This window comes from Thunnus maccoyii, chromosome 13 (assembly GCF_910596095.1).
Source record: "Thunnus maccoyii chromosome 13, fThuMac1.1, whole genome shotgun sequence".
Taxonomy (NCBI): domain Eukaryota; kingdom Metazoa; phylum Chordata; class Actinopteri; order Scombriformes; family Scombridae; genus Thunnus; species Thunnus maccoyii.
The window spans coordinates 9,914,892-9,942,717 of NC_056545.1; the positions used below are offsets into that span (position 1 = coordinate 9,914,892).

Genomic DNA, 27,826 nt, shown 5'->3' on the forward strand with positions numbered 1-27,826 from the left:
ATTTATGGTTTATCTACCAATATTCACAAAAAAGCCAGCTAAGACACACTTGACATCACACTGTGCATATGAATAGTATACACTTTATTTAAAAGAAAAACGCAATCTAAAGCAATCCAATGTAATAACCCTTCAATAAACACAACAACCACGAAGCTTATTAATATTACTTTTCTGTGTTTTGTGTGCGTCAAAGAGGTATTCAATCAAATTTATGCTTCTTTTCAGGCTTTTTTTCTTGCTTTGGACTGTAATATATGTAAAAGGACTTCTTTTATTTTAGCAAGCACCATTTTTATGAAATTTATTTCAATATCAAGCAATCAGCACAAGAGCAGCACAACTGCCTCAAAAATACCAAAGAGCGGAATGAACACCTCCTATTGGAGGTGTTAGTACTGCAGAACTTTTAATATTTGATTGTTTGAGGTTTCTATTTCTTGGTCGTTGTGTTCTGTTAGCTGTTGTTCTCCGGATTAAACCAAAAACTAGAAAAAGGCGGCCATGTCTCTGTCATTGATTGGAGAACCGTCACTCTTATTAATTGATAACATCTACATATTCAATGCACAAGATCTCTTTTTTCAGACTTACCAAGTTCAACTTGTTGCTTATCAAGATAAAATGCTTAGTTTGATCCTTTCTCAACTGGAACAGAGAACAAATCACAAAACAAGAACTATTAGATCAAAGCTGATGCACTGTAGAGCCATTACAGCCTGTGTAACAAATAAACATAAAAGCTGATGTATCCGTCAGGCTTGACTACAGATTGCAGCCATTAGGGGGGAAGCATTAGTCATTCATGCTGCCGTCTTCTAGGTTGTGCTTAAAAAGGCCTTTGGACTAAACCACAACAGAGTCAACTTACACTTCCTTTCTCCAAAGCTCTGAGGATCGCTTCCAATGTTTCTATCCTGTGTATGTGCTTCATAGTTAGATTTTCCCTGTTTCTAGAAGGAGACAATTACAAACTTGTTAAAAGTCTAAATTTTGAAGAATCAAAATGTTATTAATTGGTGGTTTCAAAATATCTGGATCGCAATTATATTTGTACTTACTTTAAGTCAATTAGACCTATTTCTGCAGCCCAGCAAGTTGTAGTGCTGATGTCATTGTGCCGCAGCAGAATGGGAAGCCAGAAAGCACAAAGTTTCAACAGCTGTGCACCTTCGTTTTTCACATCAACAGGGATACTGGTCCATCGATCATAATCTTCCCCTAAAATACAAAATATACAGAAAATGCATGTAGTTTCACCCAACTGAAAGCAGAACAGAGGATTTACAATCTCAGTTTTGAAAATGATTTCAGATGTTGAGAAAAAGGCAGCAAGAGATGCTCCATAGCACATTAGCTTTATTTTTTATTTTTATTTTATTTTATTTTTAACAATATTTATTCTTGGAGCATTAAAATACAAGAAAACAGAGCAATCATACAAAATCTGGACGAAGCAAGGACTTTAAATGTATTATATACAGCAAAAATATTCTGTAGTTTCAGAGTTGCTTTTTAAATGGCCTTTTCTTTTCATTTATAATTTATTTTTATTTTTTTTACTGCTGCAATATAACATAACACAACTAAAGACATTAGAACATACAGTAGGGTCCAAAAGTCTGAGACCACTTTCCCTTTGGACCCCACTGTATAAGACAGTTGTCAGTTGTGGACGTGTAAGGACACATTACGACAGAACAGAAAAACATTCTGACATCAGACAATGTAGTTACAATAAAAGTTACAATGATTGAATCATTTTACCCCATTCAAGTTAATGTCAAAACTTGAAGCAAAGGGATTACTGTCTGCACACTGCATACAGAACAGAACCTGTTTTCTCATGGTTCATGAAAATATTTGACGGCATATCTCCACAAAAATCTCCACGGGTGAATGCAAAAACTCTAGTTTGTGTCTACTGATTACTATTCACCCCTTTTCACATCGAGAGTTTCGCTTCAAAAGATGAAATGTTGGTTAATCAGTCAAAATATTTGTTCTTCACCCTTGCATACACATACTTTAGCAGATACCATAATAACTATTATAGTGTGTATAATGTCCTGTACCTGATGGTTTTATAGTGATCACTGTGTCCTTGTGAGCACCCTTAAGAATCTGAGGAGAAGAAACAGTTTATTAGCGACATAAAGAGAGACAATAAGTTGGCTAAATGCTCTTATTTTGAAGACTGGTTAATAACTCACAAGACCCACATGTTTCATTTCTTCACTGTAACTGTAGTCAGAATCAGAGTCTGAATCTGACATTTTGTCCGAGTCTGTAAGAACATTTGCGTAAATCACTCCATTCCAAAACATGCTGTAGTGAACAACATTTGACTGTTTTTTCTACCTTGGAGGCAGCTGTGATTTGCATTCATTTCACTGTATGAAAATCAACTAGCAGGAACTTGAAACACGTACGATTTCTCAGCAAACATGATACTCACTATGATGGATTACCAAACAATCTGGTTTCTAGTCTCTGCAAGATGATTTACATTCTGCTTGGAAATAAAATGAAACCAGCGAACTGCCTGAAAGCTTGAAAAAACACATTCAAAAATCCGTCAAACATACAGTCAGAAGAAATGCACAGTTACACAATTTGTCACAGCAGAGGAGAATTGCGGTGAGGTGCTACATTATGGTACAGCTTGGCCTTCACTTCTGTTTATATAGGGTGTATCTATTATTTATTTTGCCCTTTTTTGCCTGTTTTTTAAAAACTGACTCAGTGAGTTACACACACGAATTCCAGTAGCTCTCTCTCATATATGTTTTTTTAGAGCAGCTGATCGTAGAGCTGCAACAATTAGTCGACTAATGATCGACAGAAATTTTATCGGCAACTATTTTGATAGTAGATTACTCGTTTGAGTCATTTTTTTAAGCAAAAATGCCAAATATTCTGTTTCCAGCTTCTAAAATGCCAGGATTTTTTTTTGCATTTTCTGTTTTTATTGCTATAAACTTAATAACTTTTGATTTTGGACTGTTGGTCGGATAAAACAAGATATTTGAGAATGACATCTTGGACTGTGGGAAATTATTATGGCCATTTTTCACTAGGAAAAATGATGAATCAACTAACTGGGAAAACAATCATTAGGTGCAGCCTTAACAGTGTGGTATGGTAAAGGGAAAACAGGTAAATAATGTGAAAATATAATTTTTATATGTAACATTGTTCTTTTAGATTCAATTTTACTGTGAATGTAAGATTTCGCCTCATCGTTTCCTTTTGGTTTTGGTTAAAATGGTGAAAAGTGCCCGTTATAATTGCATGATGCAACCTAAAATGTTTTAGGTTGCGAAACTGTTATATCCCTGATACCTGTCAGGTTTCGTGTATTTGTCATTACATATGTGGCCAATCTGGGTAGTTACACGTGGGTGTGGTCTTTAAGAAATATATTGGACTAGTTTGACTTCATTACAGAGCGCTTACTCATGCTTTGTTCTAAGGAAACAGGACCAAAGGTACAGCTAACGATCACTCCCTGAACCTTTTCTCTATGTCCTCCTGTTGTTGTTTTACTGCATTTTCATCCAGTGCCGTGTTGATTGTAAAACACCTAAACAACAAACTGTGTTAATATTAAATTACTGTGGGGGGATAAAATACGATTTATAAACTTCAAATAAAAACACCACCAAAATCTGAGTATTTATGAGTAGTTTCTCAAAACAAACTCTCTCAATGCAATAACGTGACGTTGCTGACGCTGTCGCTCCTTGATTGGTCGGCACGATGTTAGCATGTTAGCCTGTTAGCTAACCTTCGCAGTATTGTTTTGATGTTGTAAACAGCTTGTAGTTAGTTAGCAGTCCACCTCTGGACTACATGAAGCTGTTGTGTGATTTATGCTGTATTTTCTCACAACGTGGTGAGCTTTAGCTAATAGCTGTTTATCGACGCGACACTTTTATCCTACTTTGTTTAACGCGAGGGGGAAAACGACCTCACGAATACAACTTAGCCAGTTAGACGGTGTTACTGTGTTAAAAACAAACTATTTAATTACGTTATATCCAGAAAACACTCACCTCTTTATTCCAACGATGTGAACGCTTATCCGTGCTTTCTTGTCTTGTTCATATTAATGTGCGGAAGTTGAAACCGAAGCACCGTGCACGTACCACGCACGCACCGGTGCATGTCAAGACGCGCGCGAAGGGGGCGGGTCCATTCAAGTTTTATTCTGAAAATCCTTTTCTTCAGTTTCGAATGACAGAAAATGAATCGCCAACTATTTTGATAATCTATTAATCATTTGAGTCATTTTTAAAAAGAAAAAATACCCAAAATTCTGGTTCCAATTTCTCACATGTGAATAATTTCTGGTTTCTTTAGTCCTCTATGACAGTAAACTGAATGTCTTTGGGTTGTGGACTGTTGGTCGGGACAAAATACGACATTTTAGGTTTCATCATGGGCTTTGGAAAGCAGTGATAAACATTTTGAATCATATTCTGACATTTTATAGACCAAAAAACTAATTGATTAATCGAGAAAATAATCAACAGAAATAAACCTGTTTCAAGAACTAAAACAAATCTTTGACATCTGTGTAGATAGTAGATTTTTAAGTGTCACCCAGTTATTAATACCTGTACACTCTCATGCATTTAATGTTGATGAATTTAAGTCGCACCACTGCTTCCTTTTTTATTAAGGAAGGCTTTTTCATCATAACTCTTGTTATTTTCTTTGTGTTTGTTTTTTTAACATTGTAAGGCAAGGTACGTGTATTTGTATAGTACATTTCAACAGCAAGGCAATTCAAAGTGCTTTATATATAACATAAAAGGTATCAAGACAAAATGTGAAATAAAGACATTATAAAAAGATATTTAAATACAACTAACACTTTGAGTTTCACTGCAATTCAAAAGTGCAGTACAAATTCATTATTATTGTTATTGTTATACCTCTAACTTTTTCTTCACACGTCATAAACCCATTCTAATTTTGCCATCCTGTTTCCTGTTGTATTTCTGTAATTTGTCTTCCTTGTTCCATTCTGTACACATATGTATTTTCTAGTAAAACAAGCCACCAGATTTAACCATTAAGTAACAAGGAACAGAAATGCCAAAGATGCTGTTGGTATGAGATCATTTATTTGTCCAGCTGAAACCACTGTTGTTTCTGTCCTTTTAGAGTTTAAAGTCAACTTCGTCATCGTGCTTCATGATGATCATCTGATCACAGAGAACTGAACCCGGAGGTTTCAGCACTGAGATAAGTTCACTGGGGACCTGTTAGCTTTCACCTTCTCTGCAACACACAGGACTGAACATTTACAAACCACAAACACCTCTGTGCTGTTTACCTGTGAAACCAGAAGAATAATGCTAATCTACAGTGTCTCTGATAGGAAATGGATTATGTGAATTAAAAAAGCCCTGCAGGGTTTTCCCTCATAAATAGATGGATATAATGAATATGACCTAAACTGTTTGATATAGTTTATTATTTTGTTTTATTGTCATAAACATCATATTTTAATGGACATTTTGGCATTTTACCTGTGAAGTTATACAATAACAATTATTAAAGAGTTCACAATGTACCAGGAGTTTCAGGTTGTCTGTCAATCAGTGAACCAAGAACCATAAACTGTGTCACTGAATGTTATTATTCAAAGTATGAAGACGGATCAAGGTTCACTTATTGTACTGGCTTTTTCCATCATTGCACAGTCTATCAGCAGATGGAGTTTGCTCAGTTCAGTCGTTATGGAGATTCATCCTAACAACTACTGACAACTGTGTAAACTCAATCAGCTGATGAATGTATGATATGGTTGAAAGTGCCAGGAAAAAGTTTGTAAGTGGACCTTGAGTTAGGATTGTATTGTTGAATAACTAGGAATGACATTTTCAAAATTAAAGGAATAATTAAACATTTGAGGAAATGTTTTCTTGCCAAGAGTTTGATGAGAAGATCTATATCACTCCATTTATCTGTTAAATATGAAGCTACAGCCAGGAGATGTGTAGCATAGCATAAGAGTAAAACAAGGGGAACAGCTAGCCTGGCTCTGTCTGAAAAATATTTTTTTTTTTTACTTATCAGCCTCTCTAAAGCTTCGTAATGAAGACATTTTAAGAAGAAATAGCACTTTGATGTAAAGTTATTGTTATTCAATGAGCGTTGTGTTGTGTAGCCTGTATGTAGCCGTGTAAACAAGAAATCACCGCACTTCATGGCAGTAAAGAAGTGCAGCGTTGGCAGGGTTTCCCCCAGAAAAGTTGTTAGGCCCGGTGGCAAGCATCATTTGACGGCAACATTAAGGTAGGGCCCTCTAGTTTCTGATATAACAGAATCACAGACTGAATTGTGGATAACAGTGCAGATTCAACAGGGCCCTACCTACATCCATACCTACAAGTCAATGCTAAAAGCTGACTGGAGACCTGAAAATATGACTACGTAATGTGTTGTTATGAATAAGTAATTTATTCAACACACATTTTAAAAAAATAAATAACTATTGCAGTCTAACGAAGAATGTGACAATGTACAGTCTTGGAATGCTGTAACAAAGGCCTGAATTGCTGGAACAAAAGAGCTTTCCAACTATTACATGTATGTTTCCAACCAAGCTGCATGAATGAAACGCTAGAGGACTTATAATTTGAAACTGATACACGAAGTGGCGGCATTTGGCCGACTAATGGTATAACTTCATCACTCAGTCACGCAGCATTTGACAGACCAATAATGTAACCGCCCCGCTGTTGCAGTCCAGCTAAAAAACATTTTGAAAATACATTTATAAACAAAAAGAAAAGAAATCCCTGATGTTTAGGTCCGGGGGGCCGCCAAGTTTACAATACACTGGCAGAAACCCTGGTTGGCCTTCAGAAATTTCTAACCTTTAATCTGAGATGTGACAGATGAGCATCCAACACAAGACATTTCTATTTCCTTGCAGTGTGAAATGGAATGGAGCCTCCCTAAACTGATGATACAAAACCTCAAGTCAACACATTTTTACAGTTTAATGAAATAAATGGAAAAATAAATGATAAAAGATAAAATCAGACATGGGTAGTGAGGGATGAGGAGGAGAACATGGTTAAGACATTATGGTGCTTGGTGTCTCCCGCCGGGCAGCACCGGGAAATCATCAGGCAGCAAGGCGTGATCTCGGCAGGTGGGACAGGTGCTCTGCTCCTTCAGCCACGACTTTATACACTGAACACAAACAGATCAAACGCTGTTGAACCGCTGTCACAGTCGACACATGAAATCTAAGACTTGATACGTTTACTGTAACTTGTTTTGATAGAAACTGGAATTAATTGATTGAAAAACATTGATAATGTATTCATTCATTCACTGTTTACTCTGAGGATGATTCACAAAGTCAAGTTTAGGCAGTAATCTTCCTGCTTGCTTCTGTTTACACAAGCTTGTATGGACTCCAGCTGAATGACTCTGTACCCTGTGGAGTTTTTGACCAATAGTAGCTCTACAGACCCATGTTTTTACAAGTGGATCCTCATTTTGTTTGTACTGTGTACACACATCAGAAAGCAGGTTCCTGCTGCAGATTTTAGGCTATTTTGCTGATTAACAGCTGGTGATGTTAACTGGAGAAAAAGACTGCTAGGCTAGCAAACAAAGCATTATGTAAAATATTAAAATCATGACTGAGGCAATATTTTACAAGGAAAGAAATTCTTTTGTATGTTACACTGTTTCTACACTGAGCATTTCAGACGCGTGTTTCAGTCTGACCGAACAGACACGCTGTTACTTTAATCAATCCAGCTGTCTACACATCCCGCGCAACAAAAGCTTATTTTTAGGCTTCAAGTCTATTTTCCATGCTTAAAGGACCAGTGTGTAGGATTTAGTGGCATCTAGCAGTGAGGTTGCAGATGGCAACCAACTGAATATCCGTCCCCTCACCCTCCCCTTCCAAGCATGTAGGAGAACCTATGATGACCGCAAAACTCACAAAAAACATGAAAGGCCCTCTCTAGAGCCAGTGTTGGTTTGTCTGTTCTGGGCTACTGTAGAAACATGGTTGTGCAATATGGCGGGCTCCGTGGAAGAGGACCCACTCCCTCTGTAGATATAAAGGGCTCATTCTAAGGTAATGAACCATGTACACGAAATCTAACAGGTGATCTTAAACTGCATCATGCAGTTTTGAAATGGTCTGTTAAACCCATTTCACATTATTCCAACTTTGAGAACAACAGGAAGGAGGACTAATAAAATCCTCCCCCGGTGGTTCACCACAAACACTAGTAGCCTTCACCCTCACCTCCTTGTGGAAGCTGTGTCCGCACTCCAGCATGCAGATATCATCTGGACTCATGTCTTTGTGACAAATGATGCAAGGATCCTCCATGTTCAGCTGCAATGAACACACACATACACACACACACAGTCAGGTCCAAGTACCTCTGCTGCAGAGATCACCACAATACACACTGAGTATATACTGTATGTATTATAAATACATATTCAACAATAACTATATAGTCAAGAATACATATTCAAATATATATTCAACAATTGGTGGATTGCAGGTTAGGGTTCAAAGATTCTCTAGTTTTGAGATGCAGCAAAGGCCGCAGCAGCAGACCTGTTCAAAAAAACACTACGGGATGACGGCCCGCGGGACACGTTCCTTCAGCTGTCCTGCCGCCTGACGGAGGTTTGAGAGCGGCTGTCACAGCTGTCAATCATAATGTCACACTCCCTTTCTATATATCGTCAAATAACTCATTAAAAACAAACTTATAAGAAAAATGAGCACTTGGACAAACATCAGCATGATAAGAACTACCTGAAATGCCGGAAACCATCTTTGAGAAAAATTTATTTGACGTGTTATTTGATTTTTTTAGTTTGGCTCATGTCCCATCCACTAACATGGAGGAAGAGGAATTTATGACCTATATTGCAGCCAGCCACCAGGGGGCGATCGAGATGTTTTGGCTTCACTTTTAGGGAGCTGACATGACATACAAGTCGATGTTAAGCACTAACAGTTGTATTTTTTTATATTTGCTGGAAAATCCTGACTTTCTGGCACTTTTGCCGTTTCAGATGTATTAACTATCTTGTGACTATCAAATGAAGGCATTTTTTGCCCTCATTTGATAGTTGATAGTGGTGACTGACAGGAAACATCAGTAGAGAAAGAGAGGGAAAACGTCTCCAGCAGGAAATAAATTACAAAAGTGACAATGTTGTCCGGGTGGTACCTCGTGGACAACAGTCAACAAACAGCACCACAAGCTGCAGCCAAAGGGAATTTGTGCAGCTGAATTCAAATTTTTAAAAGTCCTGTCATGTATTTTGTGCATTAAGTTGCCTGGTTTTATCATTGGAAAACACATCTACATAATGACTACAACAATCCAATACATAAACAAAACATCTACACACATTAGATAATTCCCTCAATCTGCTCACAGTTGTGGAACAGTAGAAAGTACTGAAGTTTTGGCACTGGTATGATTACCTTGGATATACTGGTATCCACTAAGGCCAGTGCCCGGCTGAAGGCCTGCTCAGCGTTCCGGCTGTTGAGGTCGGTCAGGTCGGTATGGGCGTCCTGCACCATAGGTTTCAACTCTCTACACAAATCTGATTTAGTATCAGCCACGTTCTGATTTTAAAAGGAGAACACACATCACAGCACATCAGCCATTTCATTCAGTGATACTGTTATGACTTAAAAGCTACAAAATATGCTAATAACATAATAAATATATTGCCAAGTTGTGGCTACGTTAATCCATCTTACTGGAAAAGCTTTAAAGGTCAATTAAGTCTTAAGCTATTTTGTTAAACATCTTATTTTGTCCAACCAACAGTCCAAAACTCAGTCTGTTATCAGGTTTGACAAAGACCAGCATTAAATATTCAAACTAGAGAGGCTGTAACCGGCAAATCTTTGGTTTCCTTAAAAAAAAATAATTCAGCTAGATGAATCATGTTCATCAAATGACAGAAGCAGAGCTCCCCACAAAAATAATTTAAATATATTCTTGACTACATATGTAAAATGCAGTGACACGTGAGTGCAGCCTTACCTCATTTTCAGACGGACCATTTCTGCTCTTTGATTTCTTCTTTGCAGGGTTTGAGTCTCCTTTTCCATTCTTTGGAAAAGACTCACTGGAAGTACAGAACTTTCAATCAGCTATACAATCCCAGTTGTATCTACATCTGTTGTTGATGTTTGCATCTGTTTATAATTTTATTCAAATTATAGTTAATAAATAGTTAGTCAATAGCTCCAGCATTCCTTTTATCAACATCTGCGCAGGTTTCATGCATTTTTTTAAAACGATAACAGTAAGTAGGGGAAGAAAATTGCAGTCCTAGTGGAATCAACTTTAAATAATTTAAAAACGTGTGACATGATTCATGAACACTGATACTGGAAACAGAACTTCCACTGACCTCTTTGATGGTTTAGAGTCTTTAATGCTGCCTAAAGTGCTGCCTTTAGCGCTGCCCACTGCCTGTGGGGTCCTTTCTTTTTTCACTGCAGAGAGAATATTTGCCATTAAGTTTTTATGATGATAATAATGTCATGAGAATAAAATCCACTGAGATCTGCTATCAGCTTGTGTTGGCTAAATCAATTACTACAATTCTGAGTACTTCTTAATAGTCAGAGTTAAGGATGTTCCAAGTTGATTCAAAACACCGGGATGGACACCCGAACCTGCATTTTATCTCTAAACGGATATAAAATAATAAAAAACCCACCTAAAGACACTATACACAATAATAAAAAGGAATTCGATGAAGCAGGTTTTATTGTCTTATTATTGTCTAAAAAATAATTCAGTTGTCAAACATTTAAACTGATCGAAATAAATAATTAATGTAATTTAAAAAACAGTGTAGGGGTGTGAGAGCGGCTGTCACAGCTGTCAATCATGATGTCACACCCGCTTTCTATATCGTCAAATAACTCATTAAAAATAAACTTATAAGAAAAATGAGCACTTGGACAAACATCAGCATGATAAGAACTACCTGAAATGCCGGAAACCATCTTTGGGAAAAATGTATTTGACGTGTTATTTGATTTTTTTAGTTTGGCTCATGTCCCATCCACTAACATGGAGGAAGAGGAATTTATGACCTATATTGCAGCCAGCCACCAGGGGGCGATCAAGATGTTTTGGCTTCACTGTTAGGGAGCTGACATGACGTCCATATTTATATACAAGTCAATGTTAAGCACTAACAGTTGCATTTTTTAAATTTTGCTGGAAAATCCTGACTTTCTGGCACTTTTGCCGTTTCAGATGTATTAACTATCTTGTGACTATCAAATGAATGATAAATATAAATATGAATTAAGGTGGTGCAGTGAACAGGACGTGAGTGTAGTGACTGTACCGTAGGACTCTGGCATTTCAGTGATAAATTTCTGGTGTTGCTGTTCCAGGTCTTTGATTCCCTCTTGATCATCTTTACACAGATTCTGGGCTGAATTGTTGGCTTCGATCGCCATTTTGTAATGTCCCAAGGAGAACAAAGCTTCACAGTATCGGTAGTGACCCTGCAAACAAAACATTCGCATGTCTTCACTTCCTAACCATAACTATTGTTTGTCTCATCAGTTACTGGCAGGAAGTACATTTTTGAGTCAACATATTGGAAAAGTTCCAACTCTGACCCGATAATGGCGCTAGAGGAAAAGTTAAGGGATCACCAAAGTCATTATGATTCTTCATCTATGGACCATGAATGATTTCACTTGTATCTGTGTAGTAGTACAATGTTTTGAGAAAATATATCACAGAATTAAGTACAAAAATAAAAAGATGTATACAAAATAACTGGGATCAAAGGATTAGTCATTAACATAATAGTATCATTTAAATCAATTCTAGCTCATATTAGAATTAATAAGAAATCATAAAAATATAAAAACAGTATTAAAAAATAAATTGGATCATTAAATTAAAATGACACACATCTGAGTATGTTTGACTTGTGAGCTTCACTATTGTTTTCTACTGTAATAAAACTGATATTTTAGGGAGTTTTCAGCTTTAAATTGAGGGCATCAACATCCACATGAGATCAGTGTGATCTTATTTAAATATGATGACATGAATTATGTCACATTGAACACGTTGTCTGTTGGCCAGGGAAACAAGAGTGTGCTTTTGATAAAGATTTAAAAAATATTGTAAATTAAATAATTATACACATCTCAACAGTGTCATGGACTGTAACTCGCCTCTATGGGGCCACAAAAATGCCTCGATCAGCGTCAATACCGACGCTGCTGATCAGCTCATGACATCCTTAATTTCTGTGTAACAAATGTTGCATCAGGTTCACTTTTTCAGTACATTTCACTTTCTTTGTTCCTAGATTACTGTGTTGGGATCAGAAAAGAGATGAGTACCTTTGCCCAGGCTGGCTTTATCAGAGTAGCACGTTTTCCATCACCAACCGCTTTCCTGTAAAATCAAAAATTCATGTTTGGATTAAAACATTTCTTAAGATGAACCATTACATTTTTTTTTTTAAAAAGTTACATTTCCTGCAATAAGTAAAAGTTCACTCTTGCTCTACTGTGTGACTCATACTGACACTGGGCTCCTATTTATCACTAACACTAAACTACAGCAGAATGAGCAGGGACAACGATTTCTGAATGAAACATCCATAATTAAGTTGGTCTTTATTTACTTAAATTTTGGTTGTGAAGAAATCAGTCAGAATGTTAGATTAATCTGTTGTTTAACTCTTATCACATCTCAGCACCTGTCTCAGCTCAAAAAAGCTTTGTACTTATACTGGCTGTTTCAATTATTTACAAATAAAGAGAATGAGAAGTCTGACGTTGTACTTACAGATATTTCTTACTTCTGATATAGCATAGGGCTCTGTTTCCATACAATATGTGGTTGTCAGGGCTGGATGGAGAAGAAATACATTCAGTTAGTACACATTTAACAATTAATTATTAGATAAACCAGTAGGAAACAATAAACCTGCAAGAACCCCACTGTGTCGACAAGGTGTTAATTTAGCCAGTTCAGTTGCTTCAGTCACTTTTACGGCTGTAGTCAGTGGTGGATTTGTATCATAACAAGAGGTGTTTCTAAATTAAATAAACAACTGTCAGCAAAAACTAAAATATATAAACTTCACAAAAGATTAATGTTCATGTACAGGTGTACCTTATAAACTGATGACTCAAACTTGTAAAACAACTCCATATAACATTTTAAACTCCAACACAGATTCAAGTTTAAGGCCTGACAAAAAAAAAGACACTCAAAGAAAATATTAAAATATTACAACTTACTAATGTTCGATGGCTTTGGAATAAAACTTCACAGCTTCTTCATACTGACTTTTCTGAAAGCTCTCATTTCCTTTCTTCTTCATTTCTTCACTTCTCTAGATGAGGTAGAAGACAAACCAAAGTTTGTTTTTATCCACAGGAACAAGACAAACATTTCAGAATAAAGGCGGACACTTTTGTTCAAATTTGAGCTAACATTTGGACACGGGATAAATTGAATATTTAATCTTTGATGATCTGTTTGAATTCAACATTTACAAGTGTAACAGGCTGCAACTAACGAGCCTGAAGAGATAATCATGACCAAAAACCATATAAGTAGTAACATGAGGGAGCATTTTGGATTTGACACTGTTGAAGGAAAAATCATGGATAAAGGTGACACTACTACTTTACTATATTATAGATTTACTATATTATAAATCTGTGATACAAATATGATGAGCTTCTTTTTTGTACTGGCAGTCTTTTTATTTCAATGTTTTGATAATTCACGTCAGTGAAGCAAAGAAGTAAAAGCAAAAAAAGCCCAAGTTACGGAAAAGTTTAAGCAAATTTGTAGTGATGTCCGTCTCCAGTTGCCCAGACCTTCCATAAAGCATGCCAGTGAGTCTTACCACTATGTGACCGTCATTTGTTTGAGCTCTCAGTGTCATCATGGTCCTCATCATATCTCTACCCATTTCCTGAATATAATGAGCAACTGGTTGAAAGTAAAAGAAGAGTTTGTGTTAATTCACATTGAAAATAAACACTAATTGAATGAAAGCATATTCCTACAATCTACATACAAGTTCTACAGGCGTGTTTGCACAATGCACATTTCTCTGCTTTAAAATAGATGAAATGTAGTTGAAATGAAGTAAACAGAATTTATAAAATGACATTGACACTGAATCCTCTAACTGCTCAAGCCTTTTAAGTTATCTTCCCTTCACTTGAATTATTATATATGTTTTGTGACTATAAAATAGCTTCTGTAAATGTCAGAGAGGCCTGAGATGCATTACTGAGTAGCAGTGTGACTGTATCTTACACTCTGTGAAGATGAGGCGTAGGGCTGTGAAGCAGGTGTTTTGATGGCCGAACTCCCGGATGCGGCTGCGGATAGAAATGTCTCCTGTTCGCTCCAACCAACATAAAGCATCGTTCAGAGCCTCTGTGCAATGCTAATGATACAAAGTCACAATCAGATTAAGTTGTCAAAGAGGGAAACCAACCAACTATCTCAACCGATCATTACACAGGCAATGATGTCAACTTTGTAAGCCCTTTCTCAATTTTTTTTTTTTTGTCAGCAATAGCATTTATGGTTTATCTACCAATATTCACAAAAAAGCCAGCTAAGACACACTTGACATCACACTGTGCATATGAATAGTATACACTTTATTTAAAAGAAAAACGCAATCTAAAGCAATCCAATGTAATAACCCTTCAATAAACACAACAACCACGAAGCTTATTAATATTACTTTTCTGTGTTTTGTGTGCGTCAAAGAGGTATTAAATCAAATTTATGCTACTTTTCAGGCTTTTTTTCTTGCTTTGGACTGTATTATATGTAAAAGGACTTCTTTTATTTTAGCAAGCACCATTTTTATGAAATTTATTTCAATATCAAGCAATCAGCACAAGAGCAGCACAACCGCCTCAAAAATACCAAAGAGCGGAATGAAGACCTCCTATTGGAGGTGTTAGTACTGCAGAACTTTTAATATTTGATTGTTTGAGGTTTCTATTTCTTGGTCGTTGTGTTCTGTTAGCTGTTGTTCTCCAGATTAAACCAAAAACTAGAAAAAGGCGGCCATGTCTCTGTCATTGATTGGAGAACCGTCACTCTTATTAATTGATAACATCTACATATTCAATGCACAAGATCTCTTTTTTCAGACTTACCAAGTTAAACTTGTTGCTTATCAAGATAACATGCTTAGTTTGATCCTTTCTCAACTGGAACAGAGAACAAGTCACAAAACAAGAACTATTAGATCAAAGCTGATGCACTGTAGACCCATTACAGCCTGTGTAACAAATAAACATAAAAGCTGATGTATCCGTCAGGCTCGACTACAGATTGCAGCCATTAGGGGGGAAGCATTAGTCATTCATGCTGCCGTCTTCTAGGTTGCGTGTAAAAAGGCCTTTGGACTAAACTACAACAGAGTCAACTTACACTTCCTTTCTCCAAAGCTCTGAGGATCGCTTCCAATGTTTCTATCCTGTGTATGTGCTTCATAGTTAGATTTTCCCTGTTTCTAGAAGGAGACAATTACAAACTTGTTAAAAGTCTAAACTTTGAAGAATCAAAATGTTATTAATTGGTGGTTTCAAAATATCTGGATCGCAATTATATTTGTACTTACTCTGAGTCAATTAGACCTATTTCTGCAGCCCAGCAAGTTGTAGTGCTGATGTCATTGTGCCGCAGCAGAATGGGAAGCCAGAAAGCACAAAGTTTCAACAGCTGTGCACCTTCATTTTTCACATCAACAGGGATACTGGTCCATCGATCATAATCTTCCTCTAAAAAACAAAATATACAGAAAATGCATGTAGTTTCACCCAACTGAAAGCAGAACAGAGGATTCACAATCTCAGTTTTGAAAATGATTTCAGATGTTGAGAAAAAGGCAGGAAGAGATGCTCCATAGCACATTAGCTTTATTTTTTATTTTTTAAAAAACAGCAACAATATTTATTCTTGGAGCATTAAAATACAAGAAAACAGAGCAATCATGCAAAATCTGGACGAAGCAAGGACTTTAAATGTATTATATACAGCAAAAATATTCTGTAGTTTCAGAGTTGCTTTTTAAATGGCCTTTTCTTTTCATTTATAATTTATTTTTATTTTTTTTACTGCTGCAATATAACATAACACAACTAAAGACATTAGAACATACAGTAGGGTCCAAAAGTCTGAGACCACTTTCCCTTTGGACCCCACTGTATAAGACAGTTGTCAGTGGTGGACGTGTCAGGACACATCACGACAGAACAGAAAAACATTCTGACATCAGACAATGTAGTTACAATAAAAGTTACAATGATTGAATCATTTTACCCCATTCAAGTTAATGTCAAAACTTGAAGCAAAGGGATTACTGTCTGCACACTGCATACAGAACAGAACCTGTTTTCTCATGGTTCATGAAAATATTTGACGGCATATCTCCACAAAAATCTCCACGGGTGAATGCAAAAACTCTAGTTTGTGTCTACTGATTACTATTCACCCCTTTTCACATCGAGAGTTTCACTTCAAAAGATGAAATGTTGGTTAATCAGTCAAAATATTTGTTCTTCATCCTTGCATACACATACTTTAGCAGATACCATAATAACTATTATAGTGTGTATAATGTCCCGTACCTGATGGTTTTATAGTGATCACTGTTTCCTTGTGAGCACCTTTAAGAGTCTGAGGAGAAGAAACAGTTTATTAGCGACATAAAGAGAGACAATAAGTTGGCTAAATGCTCTTATTTTGAAGACTGGTTAATAACTCACAAGACCCACATGTTTCATTTGTTCACGGTAACTGTAGTCAGAATCAGAGTCTGAATCTGACATTTTGTCCGAGTCTGTAAGAACATTTACGTAAATCACTCCATTCCAAAACATGCTGTAGTGAACAACATTTGACTGTTTTTTCTACCTTGGAAGCAGCTGTGATTTGCATTCATTTCACTGTATGAAAATCAACTAGCAGGAACTTGAAACACGTGCGATTTTTCAGCAAACATGATACTCACTATGATGGATTACCAAACAAACAGGTTTCTAGTCTCTGCAAGATGATTTACATTCTGCTTGGAAATAAAATGAAACCAGCGAACTGCCTGAAAGCTTGAAAAAACACATTCAAAAATCCGTCAAACATATAGTCAGAAGAAATGTACAGTTACACAATTTGTCACAGCAGAGGAGAATTGCGGTGAGGTGCTACATTATGGTACAGCTTGGCCTTCACTTCTGTTTATATAGGGTGTATCTATTATTTATTTTGCCCTTTTTTGCCTGTTTTTTTAAAAACTGACTCAGTGAGTTACACACACGAATTCCAGCAGCTCTCTCTCATATATGTTTTTTTAGAGCAGCTGAGCGTAGAGCTGCAACAATTAGTTGATTAATCGATCGACAGAAATTTAATCGGCAACTATTTTGATAATAGATTAATTTAGGTCATTTTTTTAAGCAAAAATGCCAAATATTCTGTTTCCAGCTTCTAAAAGGATTTTTTTTTGCATTTTCTGTTTTTATTGCTATAAACTAAATAACTTTTGATTTTGGACTGTTGGTCGGATAAAACAAGATATTTGAGGATGACATCTTGGACTGTGGGAAATTATTATGGCCATTTTTCACTAGGAAAAATGATGAAAACAATCATTAGTTGCAGCCTTAACAGTGTGGTATGGTAAAGGGAAAACAAGTAAACAATGTGAAAATGTAATTTTTATATGTAACATTGTTCTTTTATATTCAATTTTACTGTGCATGTAAGATTTCGCCTCATCATTTCCTTTTGGTTTTGGTTAAAATGGTGAAAAATGCCCGTTATAATTGCATGATGAAACCTACAGTTACTAACTACGGTTGCAACTAACAGTTGCAAAACTGTTATATCCCTGATACCTGTCAGATTTCGTGTATTTGTCATTACATATGTGGCCAATCTGTGGCTAGTCACACGTGGGTGTGGTCTTTAAGAAATATATTGGACTATTTTGACTTCATTACAGAGCGCTTACTTATGCTTTGTTCAAAGGAAACAGGACCAAAGGTACAGCTAACGATCACTTCCTGAACCTTTTATCTCTCTGTCATCCTGTTGTTGTTTTACTGCATTTTCATCCAGTGCCGTGTTGATTGTAAAACACCTAAACAACAAAGTGTGTTAACTAAACTTCGCAGTATTGTTTTGATGTCGTAAACAGCTTGTAGTTAGTTAGCAGTCCACCTCTTGACTACATGAAGCTCTTGTGTGATTTATGCTGTATTTTCTCACAATGTGGTGAGCTTTAGCTTATAGGTGTTTATCGACGCGACACTTTTATCCTACTTTGTTTAACGCGAGGGGGGAAACGACCTCACGAATACAACTTAGCCAGTTAGACGATGTTACTGTGTTAAAAACAAACTATTTAATTACGTTATATCCAGAAAACACTCACCTCTTTATTCCAACGATGTGAACGCTTATCCGTGCTTTCTCGTCTTGTTCATATTAATGTGCAGAAATTGAAACCGATGCACCGTGCACGTACCACGCACGCACTGGTGCATGTCAATTTAAGTTTTATTCTGAAAATCCTTTTCTTCAGTTTCGAATGACAGAAAATGAATCGCCAACTATTTTGATAATCTATTAATCATTTGAGTCATTTTTAAAAAGAAAAAATACCCAAATTCTGGTTCCAATTTCTCACATGTGAATAATTTCTGGTTTCTTTAGTCCTCTATGACAGTAAACTGAATGTCTTTGGGTTGTGGACTGTTGGTCGGGATTGATTTTAGGTTTCATCATGGGCTTTGGAAAGCAGTGATAAACATTTTGTACCATATTCTGACAAACTAATTGATTAATCGAGAAAATAATCAACAGAAATAAACCTGTTTCAAGAACTAAAACAAATCTTTGACATCTGTGTAGATAGTAGGCCTAGATTTTTAAGTGTCACCCAGTTATTAATACCTGTACACTCTCATGCATTTAATGTTGATAAATTTAAGTCGCACCACTGCTTCCTTTTTATGAAGGAAGGCTTTTTTATCATAACTCTTGTTATTTTCTTTGTGTTGTATGTTTTTTTAACATTGTAAGGCAAGGTACATGTATTTGTATAGTACTATAGCATTTCAACAGCAAGGCAATTCAAAGTGCTTTATATCTAACTTAAAAGGTATCAAGACAAAATGTGAAATAAAGACATTATAAAAAGACATTTAAATACAACTAACACTTTGAGTTTCATTGCAATTCAAAAGTGCAGTACAAATTAAATTCATTATTATTATTGTTATTATTATACCTCTTTAACTTTTTCTTCACATATGTCATAAACCCATCCTACTTTTGCCATCCTGTTTCCTGTTGTATTTCTGTAATTTGTCTTCCTTGTTCCATTCTGTACACATATGTATTTTCTAGTAAAAAAAAAATAAATAAAAAAAAATACAATAAATCACCAGACTTAACCATTAAGTAACAAGGAACAGAAATGCCAAAGATTCTGTAGGTATGAGATCATTTATTTGTCCAGCTGAAAGCACTGACAACTTTACCTTTCAACTCAGAAATGTTCAGTTCAGTACGTATCCTGGTCACATATTTCAAATAACCATCTTTGATAGCTATCCTCATTGAAAATGTTTGTTTTAAAAAAAGATCTGTCGATATATTATCAGCCTCAAAAATCCAGTATCAGTCAGGCTCAGCTAAGTGGCCAAACAAATCAACGTGTGGCTGCCGAACAAACCAATGTATCTTGTAAAAATTGAATTTTCTATAATTTGCTGATAATATCCCGCCTGTTTAGTAACTATTGTTTTGATTGCCAGGAAAGAGATTAAACAATGACAATTTCACTGATTATCTATTATATTAATGTATTTGTAAAGGAATGAAAAGTTACATTTGTGGTGATAACTCTACAAATGTATGGAACAATTTAGAAAATATTATGCTATATTCCTATTCCCGAAAATGTCAAACTATCCATTTAACTTCCATCATGCCTCCCTGTGTGAATATTGTTTCTGCCCAGTGTGGAGCTCTACTTCTTTCATGATGTGACAATATGTTTGTTTCTGTCCTTTTAGGGTTTGAAGTCAACTTTGTCATCATGCTTCATGATGATCATCTGATCCAGAGAACTTCCCTCTGAAGCTGTGCAGAGTCTGAACCTGGAGGTCACGTCAGCACTGAGATAAGTTCACTGGAGGCCTGTTAACTTTCACCTTCTCTGCAACACACAGAACTAAACATTTACAAACCACAAACACCTCTGTGCTGTTTACCTGTGAAACCAGAAGAATAATGCTAATCTACAGTGTCTCTGATAGGAAATGGATTATGTGATTTAAAAAAGCCCTGCAGGGTTTTCCTTCATAAATAGATGGATATAATGAATATGACCAAAACTGTTTAATATAGTTTATTATTTTCTTTTATTGTCATAAATATCACGTTTTAATGTACATTTTGGCATTTTACCTGTGAAGTTATACAGTAACAAACATTAAAGAGTTTACAATGTACCAGGTTTCAGGTTGTCTGTCAATCGGTGAACCCAGAACCATAAACTGTGTCACTGAATGTTATTATTCAAAGTATGTCCAAAAAAATGAAGACAGTTCAAGGTTCACTTATTGTACTAGCTTTTTCCATCATTGCACAGTCTATCAGCAGATGGAGTTTGCTTAGTTGTCATGGAGATGCATCCTAACAACTACTGACAACTGTGTAAACTCACTCAGCTGATGAATGTATGATATGGTTGAAAGTGCAAGGAAAAAGTTTGTAAGTGGACCTTGAGTTAGGATTGTTTTGTTGAATTACTAGGACTGACATTTTCAAAATTAAAGGAATAATTTAACATTTGAGGAAAATGCTTATTTGTTTTCTTGCCAAGAGTTAGATGAGAAGATCTATATCTATATCTCCGTTTATCTAATAAATATGAAGCTACAGGAGATGTGTAGCTTAGCATAAGAGTAAAACAAGGGGAACAGCTAGCCTGGCTCTGTCTGAAAAATAATATATATTTCTATTACTTATCAGCCTCTCTAAAGTTTCGTAATGAAGACATTTTATAATCCATGAAGTGTAAAAACAACATATCGTGGTTTTGCAGGAGGTTGTGTACTTGACTATTTCTTGGCAGGGAGCAAATAAGCGTATTTCCCAAAATGTTAAACTATTCCTTTAGCTTGCAACATTTGGACATTTACAGAAGTAAACTGTAATAGTTGATTTGTCTACTAGTGCAATGAATGAAATGCAGTTAAGACACATCTCTGATCAGTTACTAATTTATGTACACAAATTATTGAAATATTAACCCTTGATAAACACTGTTCTCCATTGTTCTGATTTTGAGCAGAAGAAATAGCACTTTGATGTAAAGTTATTGTTATTCAATGAGCATTGTGTTGTGTAGCCTGTATGTAGCCGTGTAAACAAGAAATCACCGCACTTCATGGCAGTAAAGAAGTGCAGCGTTGGCAGGGTTTCCCCCAGAAAAGTTGTTAGGCCCGGTGGCAAGCATCATTTGACGGCAGCATTAAGGTAGGGCCCTCTTGTTTCTGATATAACAGAATCACAGCCTGAATTGCGGATAACAGTGCAGATTCAACAGGGCCCTACCTACATCCATACCTACAAGTCAATGCTAAAAGCTGACTGGAGATCTGAAAATATGACTACGTAATGTGTTGTTATGAATAACTAATTTATTCAACACACATTTTAAAAAAATAAATAACTATTGCAGTCTAACGAAGAATGTGACAATGTACAGTCTTGGAATGCTGTAACAAAGGCCTGAATTGCTGGAACAAAAGAGCTTTCCAACTATTACATGTATGTTTCCAACCGAGCTGCATGAATGAAACGCTAGAGGACTTATAATTTGAAACTGATACACGAAGTGGCTGCATTTGGCTGACTAATGGTATAACTTCATCACTCAGTCACGTAGCATTTGACAGACCAATAATGTAACTGCCCCGCTGTTGCGGTCCAGCTAAAAAACATTTTAAAAACACATTTAAAAACAAAAAGAAAAGAAATCCCTAATGTTTAGGTCCGGGGGGCCGCCAAGTTTACAATACACTGGCAGAAACCCTGGTTGGCCTTCAGAAATTTCTAATCTTTTATCTGAGATGTGACAGATGAGCATCCAACACAAGACATTTCTATTTCCTTAAAGTGTGAAATGGAATGGAGCCTCCCTAAACTGATGATACAAAACCTCAAGTCAACACATTTTTACAGTTTAATGAAATAAATGGAAAAATAAATAATACAAGATAAAATCAGACATGGGTAGTGAGGGATGAGGAGGAGAACATGGATAAGACATTATGGTGCTTGGTGTCTCCTGCCGGGCAGCACCGGGAAATCATCAGGCAGCAAGGCGTGATCTCGGCAGGTGGGACAGGTGCTCTGTTCCTTCAGCCACGACTTTATACACTGAACACAAACAAATCAAACGCTGTCGAACCGCTGTCACAGTTCACACATGAAATCTAAGACTTGATACGTTTACTGTAACTTGTTTTGATAGAAACTGGAATTAATTGTTGTAAAAAAAAAACATTGATAATGTATTCATTCATTCACTGTTTACTCTGAGGATGATTCACAAAGTCAAGTTTAGGCAGTAATCTTCCTGCTTGCTTCTGTTTACACAAGCTTGTATGGACTCCAGCTGAATGACTCTGTACCCTGTGGAGTTTTTGACCAATAGTAGCTCTACAGACCCATGTTTTTACAAGTGGATCCTCATTTTGTTTGTACTGTGTACACACATCAGAAAGCAGGTTCCTGCTGCAGATTTTAAGCTATTTTGCTGATTAACAGCTGGTGATGTTAACTGGAGAAGAAGACTGCTAGGCTAACAAACAAAGCATTATGTAAAATATTAAAATCATGACTGAAGCAATATTTTACAAGGAAAGAAATTCTTTTGTATGTTACACGTTTCTACACTGAGCGTTTCAGACGCGTGTTTCAGTCTGACCGAACAGACACGCTGTTACTTTAATCAATCCAGCTGTCTACACATCCCGCGCAACAAAAGCTTATTTTTAGGCTTCAAGTCTATTTTCCATGCTTAAAGGACCAGTGTGTAGGATTTAGTGGCATCTAGCAGTGAGGTTGCAGATGGCAACCGACTGAATATCCGTCCCCTAACCCTCCCCTTCCAAGCATGTAGGAGAACCTATGATGGCTGCAAAACTCACAAAAAACATGAAAGGCCCTCTCTAGAGCCAGTGTTGGTTTGTCTGTTCTGGGCTACTGTAGAAACATGGTTGTGCAATATGTGCAAAAAATTGTGCAAAATAGATATAAAGGGCTCATTCTAAGGTAATGAACCATGTACAGGAAATCTAACAGGTGATCTTAAACTGCATCATGCAGTTTTGAAATGGTCTGTTAAACCCATTTCACATTATTCAAACTTTGAGAACAACAGGAAGGAGGACTAATAAATTCCTCCCCCGGTGGTTCACTACAAACACTAGTACAGTATTCACCCTCACCTCCTTGTGGAAGCTGTGTCTGCACTCCAGCACGCAGATGTCATCTGGACTCATGTCTTCGTGACAAATGATGCAAGGATCCTCCATGTTCAGCTGCAATGAACACACACACAGTCAGGTCCAAGTACCTCTGCTGCAGAGATCACCACAATACACATTGAGTATATACTGTATGTATTATAAATACATATTCAAATATATATTCAACGATTGGTGGATTGCAGGTTAGGGTTCAAAGATTCTCCAGTTTTGAGATGCAGCAAAGGCCGCAGCAGCAGACCTGTTCAAAAAAACACTACATGTGCCTTTATGTGCAAAAAAGTCCCTTAAAGGAAAAGTCTTGCCGTTTTTCTACTACATGGTACCGGCTCGACTCAACTCGTACCCCCTCAGTGTGGAGCGGGGCATGCAGGGCCGTTGCTGACTGGTGAGAGAGAGAAAGCCAGCACGGCGGTGGTCAAGCGAGGAGAGGGAGCAGTGGTAGAGAGAAATCAGTGAATGAGAAAAATTACTGACCTATCAGTGGTCTGCAGTGTTTTCACATCATCTTTTAGTATAAAGCTCAGTTTGCTAAGAACCTCAACAGAGGAGCTACGAAAAAAAGTACCAGGTACTATCCACAACTCTTGCTCGATGGAAAACCAAGAAAGGTGAGCAGAGTCAATTTGAGCTGGTACCATGTAGCGGAAAAAGGGACTCAACTTTTTATGTATCTTGCTATTGTTGCCTGTTTTATTATTTTTTAATAAAATATAGTATGTTTGAATTAGTATGTAATGGGAATTTATTTATATACTTTTCTATGTATCATAGGTGAAACAATTAATCAATTATGTAATAAATTCATCTTTTTTCCCTTTAAAATCAACAATATCTTATGAGTGCTCTATGACACAATCAAACAAACAGGTTACAAACACTGATTGCTAAGTGTTAAAATGTTTGTTTAGTTTCTTTGTCTATTACCTACAACTCTGCTCTTTGTTGCTACTTGTCAAAGAACATTTTCATCTTCAAAGCCAAACCCTCAGACTGAAGCCAGTTTATACTACTGGATGTTTTGGACTTACTGCATTGGAATGTGTGGCTCTTTGGGGTCCAAGATGCTGCCAGACAGGAGCCGAGGTTACCAAAGGGGGCGTAGCATGATGAGCTGGACTCCTACACCCCATGGCGCTGGCTTTGGCAGAATTCAGCTTCTCCTGAGAGGGAAAAAACAACCAGATTGTTCCAGATGACAAATGACTGGACTGTCAAAATCAAACACTAGAGGCCCTCTGATCTGAGACCTGAGCAGGCCAGGTCCAAATTACCTTAGTGGCCTGAAAAATACGTTTGAAAAAGTATTCTTTATAAAGAATATTGACCCTACAGAATGTTGCATGATGGGTTGTTTGACAAGTAAAAATTTTTTGAAAGTGTCTCCCAACATCTGTAACAACTGCAGAAACGGACCGGAGACCAAATCATCTATAAAGCAGCCAAGAATTACTGGAGTCACAGAATTTTACAACGAGGAGCTCAAAAAAAGTCTCAAAAAGCCCGACAGGAGAGTTTGAGTATGTGACTGTTTTTAAATTTACGTTCTGCTTAAATGAAAATCATTTATGTTTAAAAGAGAAAAGGCTTCAATGATGATTACTATTCTCTCCTAAGACTAATAGCATCTTCTCATTTATGCATGTCAGGTTTGGGTCAGATTCCAATCAAACCTCTACAAAACACCTACCTGATGGTCCAGGATCAGCTGGGTCACTCCACCAACCACATCCTGCAGCGCCATGCTGGTAAGACTTCCACCGCTGGATGAACGCAGCTCCTGAACAAACCTCATCAAGTCCGACCTGAACAAACATTAGTAAATTAATTTTGTTTTGCATGAGGAAAGAGGAAAAGTCCAAATACTCGTTGCTGTGGTGTTTCCTTCTTTTGTTTAATTCCATTTATTCTCCTGCACCAGTGAAAAATGTTTCAGCATTTTAATAAAGCAAGAATCCCAGGGAAAAATGTAAATAATAAGACCCTAGAAAAAAGCCATGACGTTGCTTTATTTAATAGCTGATGCAGTCACAAGCGTGTATAAGCTGGTATCAGTGGCCCAGTGATACCTTGTATAGTCAGGGAATATGGTGGCCAGGCGCTCCATAGCCTTCTCAAACACAGTGCTGTGTGGATGCTGCAGTGTCCTGGTTGGAGGTTTGTGCTGCATCTTAGCCACAGCAGCCGGCGCCTCTGCTGCAGCTGCAGCTGGAGCTGACTGCTGGATGTGTGGGGAAGTTCTGTGAGAGGCTGTGGCTGAAGACTGAGGAGTAATGTCTTTGGCTGCCATTGACAGCTGCAACATTCACACAAGACAGGAAAAGAGATTAATTTCTATATTTCTACCTGTAATTAGTCATTTATAGTAAATTGAATATTTTAAGTCCAATGGAAATCACATCTAATCATCCCTCTTTGAAGTCAAAAATACTGTTATGTTTTTAAAATATTCTGTTAGAATTAAAATGTAGAAATAAGGTCATTCAGAAATATTGCACTGAGCCATGCCATGAATGGCCTCGAGCAGTGTGTTTGAGGCCATTTATGGCAGGGTGTGAGTGTTTTTCCACTGCACAGTTAGGCAAAGTGGTGTACTTTGATATGTTTGAGGTGTGCTGGTCATAAACTACAGTCTAACATCTAACAGCTCACTGTGGCTGTTTCTGCCTGTACTATTCCTCTCTGCAATATGCAAAACTGATCTGCCAACCAAACAGTGCAGAGTATGTCCATATCTGGTTGATTAGATCTGTTTTATTGACGAATAGCACTGCTAATGAAGGTCTGCTAACTCTGTGTTGCCGGTGGAAAACTTTTAATGTGAAGCAGGAACAATAGGGAACATTGGATATACATCAGCAGTAACTTAACACTGTTTCTGATACCGCTGATATAAGAAAGTACAAACAGGAACGCAGGACAGAATCTAAACTCCAGACCACAGAGACTCAGTTAGAAGCTACAAAAGTACTGAGAGCTGAACAGAGAGACTTTTAAAAGTATATTTTTCTCTCTGGCATAGCTATCACCTGCCATGAGGTCGAAACGCTCGTCATCACTCCTTGGCAAGGTGCAACTAAAATGGGTTGATGGGAAAACCCTAAAAGTAAACCAACTACCGTAGCTACACATCATGTACACACAGTGTGATGCTAGTGGGGATTTTGAAAAGGATCACACCAACATCTAATCGGACCAAGGTGACAATTTCAGGAATATTTACATACGGTTTAGCTATGTAGCCTGATAACTGACATTTTCACTAGTGAATGTTTGTTTGGTGACTTGTTCAACAAGCTACAGGAAAAGACATGTTCATATTTGTAAGTTAGATAAGGAGGAAACATTAGCAGGGAAGCTACCCTGTATTTTTATCAAAACTATCAACTGTTTTGCCTAGAAAATGTCAAAAATATTGACAAAGTCAAATATTAAGTTACTAAAGTCCAAACTATTTTCTTCATATTGCTTATTTTGTATAACCAAGTGATATAAAACCAAGACAACCAGCACATCCTCACATTAGAGCAGCTGGAAGTATTGGTGTTAATGAACAGTAAGGTGTTTTACTGGTTGGACTGATCTGGTGAGACGTCTTACCGGTTTAACTGATGGTTCAGGCTGTTTGGTGTTGTTGACTGGAAACAGCTCACTGACTCTTCTGCCATTCTTCACTTGATCCATCTGCTCCTGGTAATGCATCTGTGGACCACATAAAGACAATTCTCATTTAAACACACATCATAAGATAGGTGTCCAACTCAACATGGATCATTCATACTATAAGTCCTAAAAACTTAAACTATTAGGTTGTTTTCAACTGTCAAGTCGGTCATCAATATGGAGGCCTGAAGTCCTGAAAGATTATATTTTTTATCTTGTGTGCACAAATGAATAACTTGTGTAAAGATATATAACAAAAAACTCTCCTCTCTGCCCCAGTGCAGTGTTACTATACTGTAGTTTAAAGGTATATAAATGAATGAAATAATATAATATTCTTGATATAATAATATAGTGGCAACAGATTCATGTACCTCAGCAGTGGAAATTTTCTTTTCAAGTTCTTGGACGTTGGCTCTACAGCTTTTTCTAGTAATTTCCAGGTCTTGGGGTGGAAATCTGGAAAAGATGAACATCACCACACATGAATCTGATACCAACCAGTTCATC

The 27,826-nt window shown here is 36.9% G+C and overlaps 3 protein-coding genes and 1 long non-coding RNA gene across 6 annotated transcripts in view; 1 reads left to right on the forward strand and 3 right to left on the reverse strand.

Moving 5' to 3' along the window:
* The window catches only part of ttc3 (tetratricopeptide repeat domain 3), a 33,061-nt gene extending 28,872 nt beyond the window's left edge, over nucleotides 1-4,189 (reverse strand). For 2 of the 3 annotated variants that reach the window (XM_042431186.1, XM_042431184.1), the window contains exons 1-6: nucleotides 4,059-4,189; nucleotides 2,214-2,287; nucleotides 2,076-2,124; nucleotides 1,062-1,221; nucleotides 872-953; nucleotides 595-648 (exon numbers count right to left, since the gene is read on the reverse strand). In XM_042431186.1, coding sequence (XP_042287120.1) covers nucleotides 595-648; nucleotides 872-953; nucleotides 1,062-1,221; nucleotides 2,076-2,124; nucleotides 2,214-2,276 — 408 coding nt within the window. In that variant the 5' untranslated portion in view covers nucleotides 2,277-2,287; nucleotides 4,059-4,189. The remainder of the gene's footprint in view (nucleotides 1-594; nucleotides 649-871; nucleotides 954-1,061; nucleotides 1,222-2,075; nucleotides 2,125-2,213; nucleotides 2,288-4,058) is intronic. The other variant, XM_042431185.1, reaches the window with a different exon arrangement.
* LOC121910141 lies at nucleotides 3,514-6,070 on the forward strand. Its single transcript, XR_006099598.1, has 2 exons — nucleotides 3,514-3,898; nucleotides 5,176-6,070. It is a non-coding gene; the product is annotated as an uncharacterized LOC121910141 (long non-coding RNA).
* An 85-nt stretch (nucleotides 6,071-6,155) lies between these two features.
* Nucleotides 6,156-18,636, reverse strand: LOC121910139 (E3 ubiquitin-protein ligase TTC3-like). Its single transcript, XM_042431187.1, has 17 exons — nucleotides 18,520-18,636; nucleotides 16,853-16,926; nucleotides 16,715-16,763; nucleotides 15,706-15,865; nucleotides 15,516-15,597; nucleotides 15,239-15,292; nucleotides 14,376-14,508; nucleotides 13,957-14,042; nucleotides 13,340-13,434; nucleotides 12,882-12,944; nucleotides 12,431-12,485; nucleotides 11,410-11,572; nucleotides 10,456-10,540; nucleotides 10,083-10,167; nucleotides 9,509-9,655; nucleotides 8,300-8,392; nucleotides 6,156-7,218 (listed from the first exon to the last, which is right to left on the reverse strand). Exons 2-17 carry the CDS (start codon nucleotides 16,913-16,915, stop codon nucleotides 7,108-7,110), a joined length of 1,524 nt encoding a protein of 507 aa, XP_042287121.1. The 5' UTR covers nucleotides 16,916-16,926; nucleotides 18,520-18,636; the 3' UTR covers nucleotides 6,156-7,107.
* A 1,851-nt stretch (nucleotides 18,637-20,487) lies between these two features.
* LOC121910512 (E3 ubiquitin-protein ligase TTC3-like) overlaps nucleotides 20,488-27,826 on the reverse strand; it is a 38,248-nt gene continuing 30,909 nt past the window's right edge. Inside the window, exons 38-44 of the mRNA XM_042431747.1 lie at nucleotides 27,691-27,775; nucleotides 27,254-27,355; nucleotides 25,723-25,949; nucleotides 25,344-25,458; nucleotides 24,685-24,816; nucleotides 23,615-23,707; nucleotides 20,488-22,541 (exon numbers count right to left, since the gene is read on the reverse strand). Coding sequence (XP_042287681.1) covers nucleotides 22,431-22,541; nucleotides 23,615-23,707; nucleotides 24,685-24,816; nucleotides 25,344-25,458; nucleotides 25,723-25,949; nucleotides 27,254-27,355; nucleotides 27,691-27,775 — 865 coding nt within the window. The 3' untranslated portion in view covers nucleotides 20,488-22,430. The remainder of the gene's footprint in view (nucleotides 22,542-23,614; nucleotides 23,708-24,684; nucleotides 24,817-25,343; nucleotides 25,459-25,722; nucleotides 25,950-27,253; nucleotides 27,356-27,690; nucleotides 27,776-27,826) is intronic.

What these genes read in the sequence shown, in the direction of transcription:
- LOC121910139 (XM_042431187.1), bottom strand. Translation starts at nt 16,915, where the DNA reads ATGTCAGATTCAGACTCTGATTCTGACTACAGTTACCGTGAACAAATG. An exon ending in TAAGCAACAAGTTTAACTTG is followed by an intron (nt 14,509 to 15,238) that starts GTAAGTCTGAAA and finishes TTGTATCATTAG; the next exon opens with CATTGCACAGAGGCTCTGAA. An exon ending in CAAATGACGGTCACATAGTG is followed by an intron (nt 13,435 to 13,956) that starts GTAAGACTCACT and finishes TACCTCATCTAG; the next exon opens with AGAAGTGAAGAAATGAAGAA.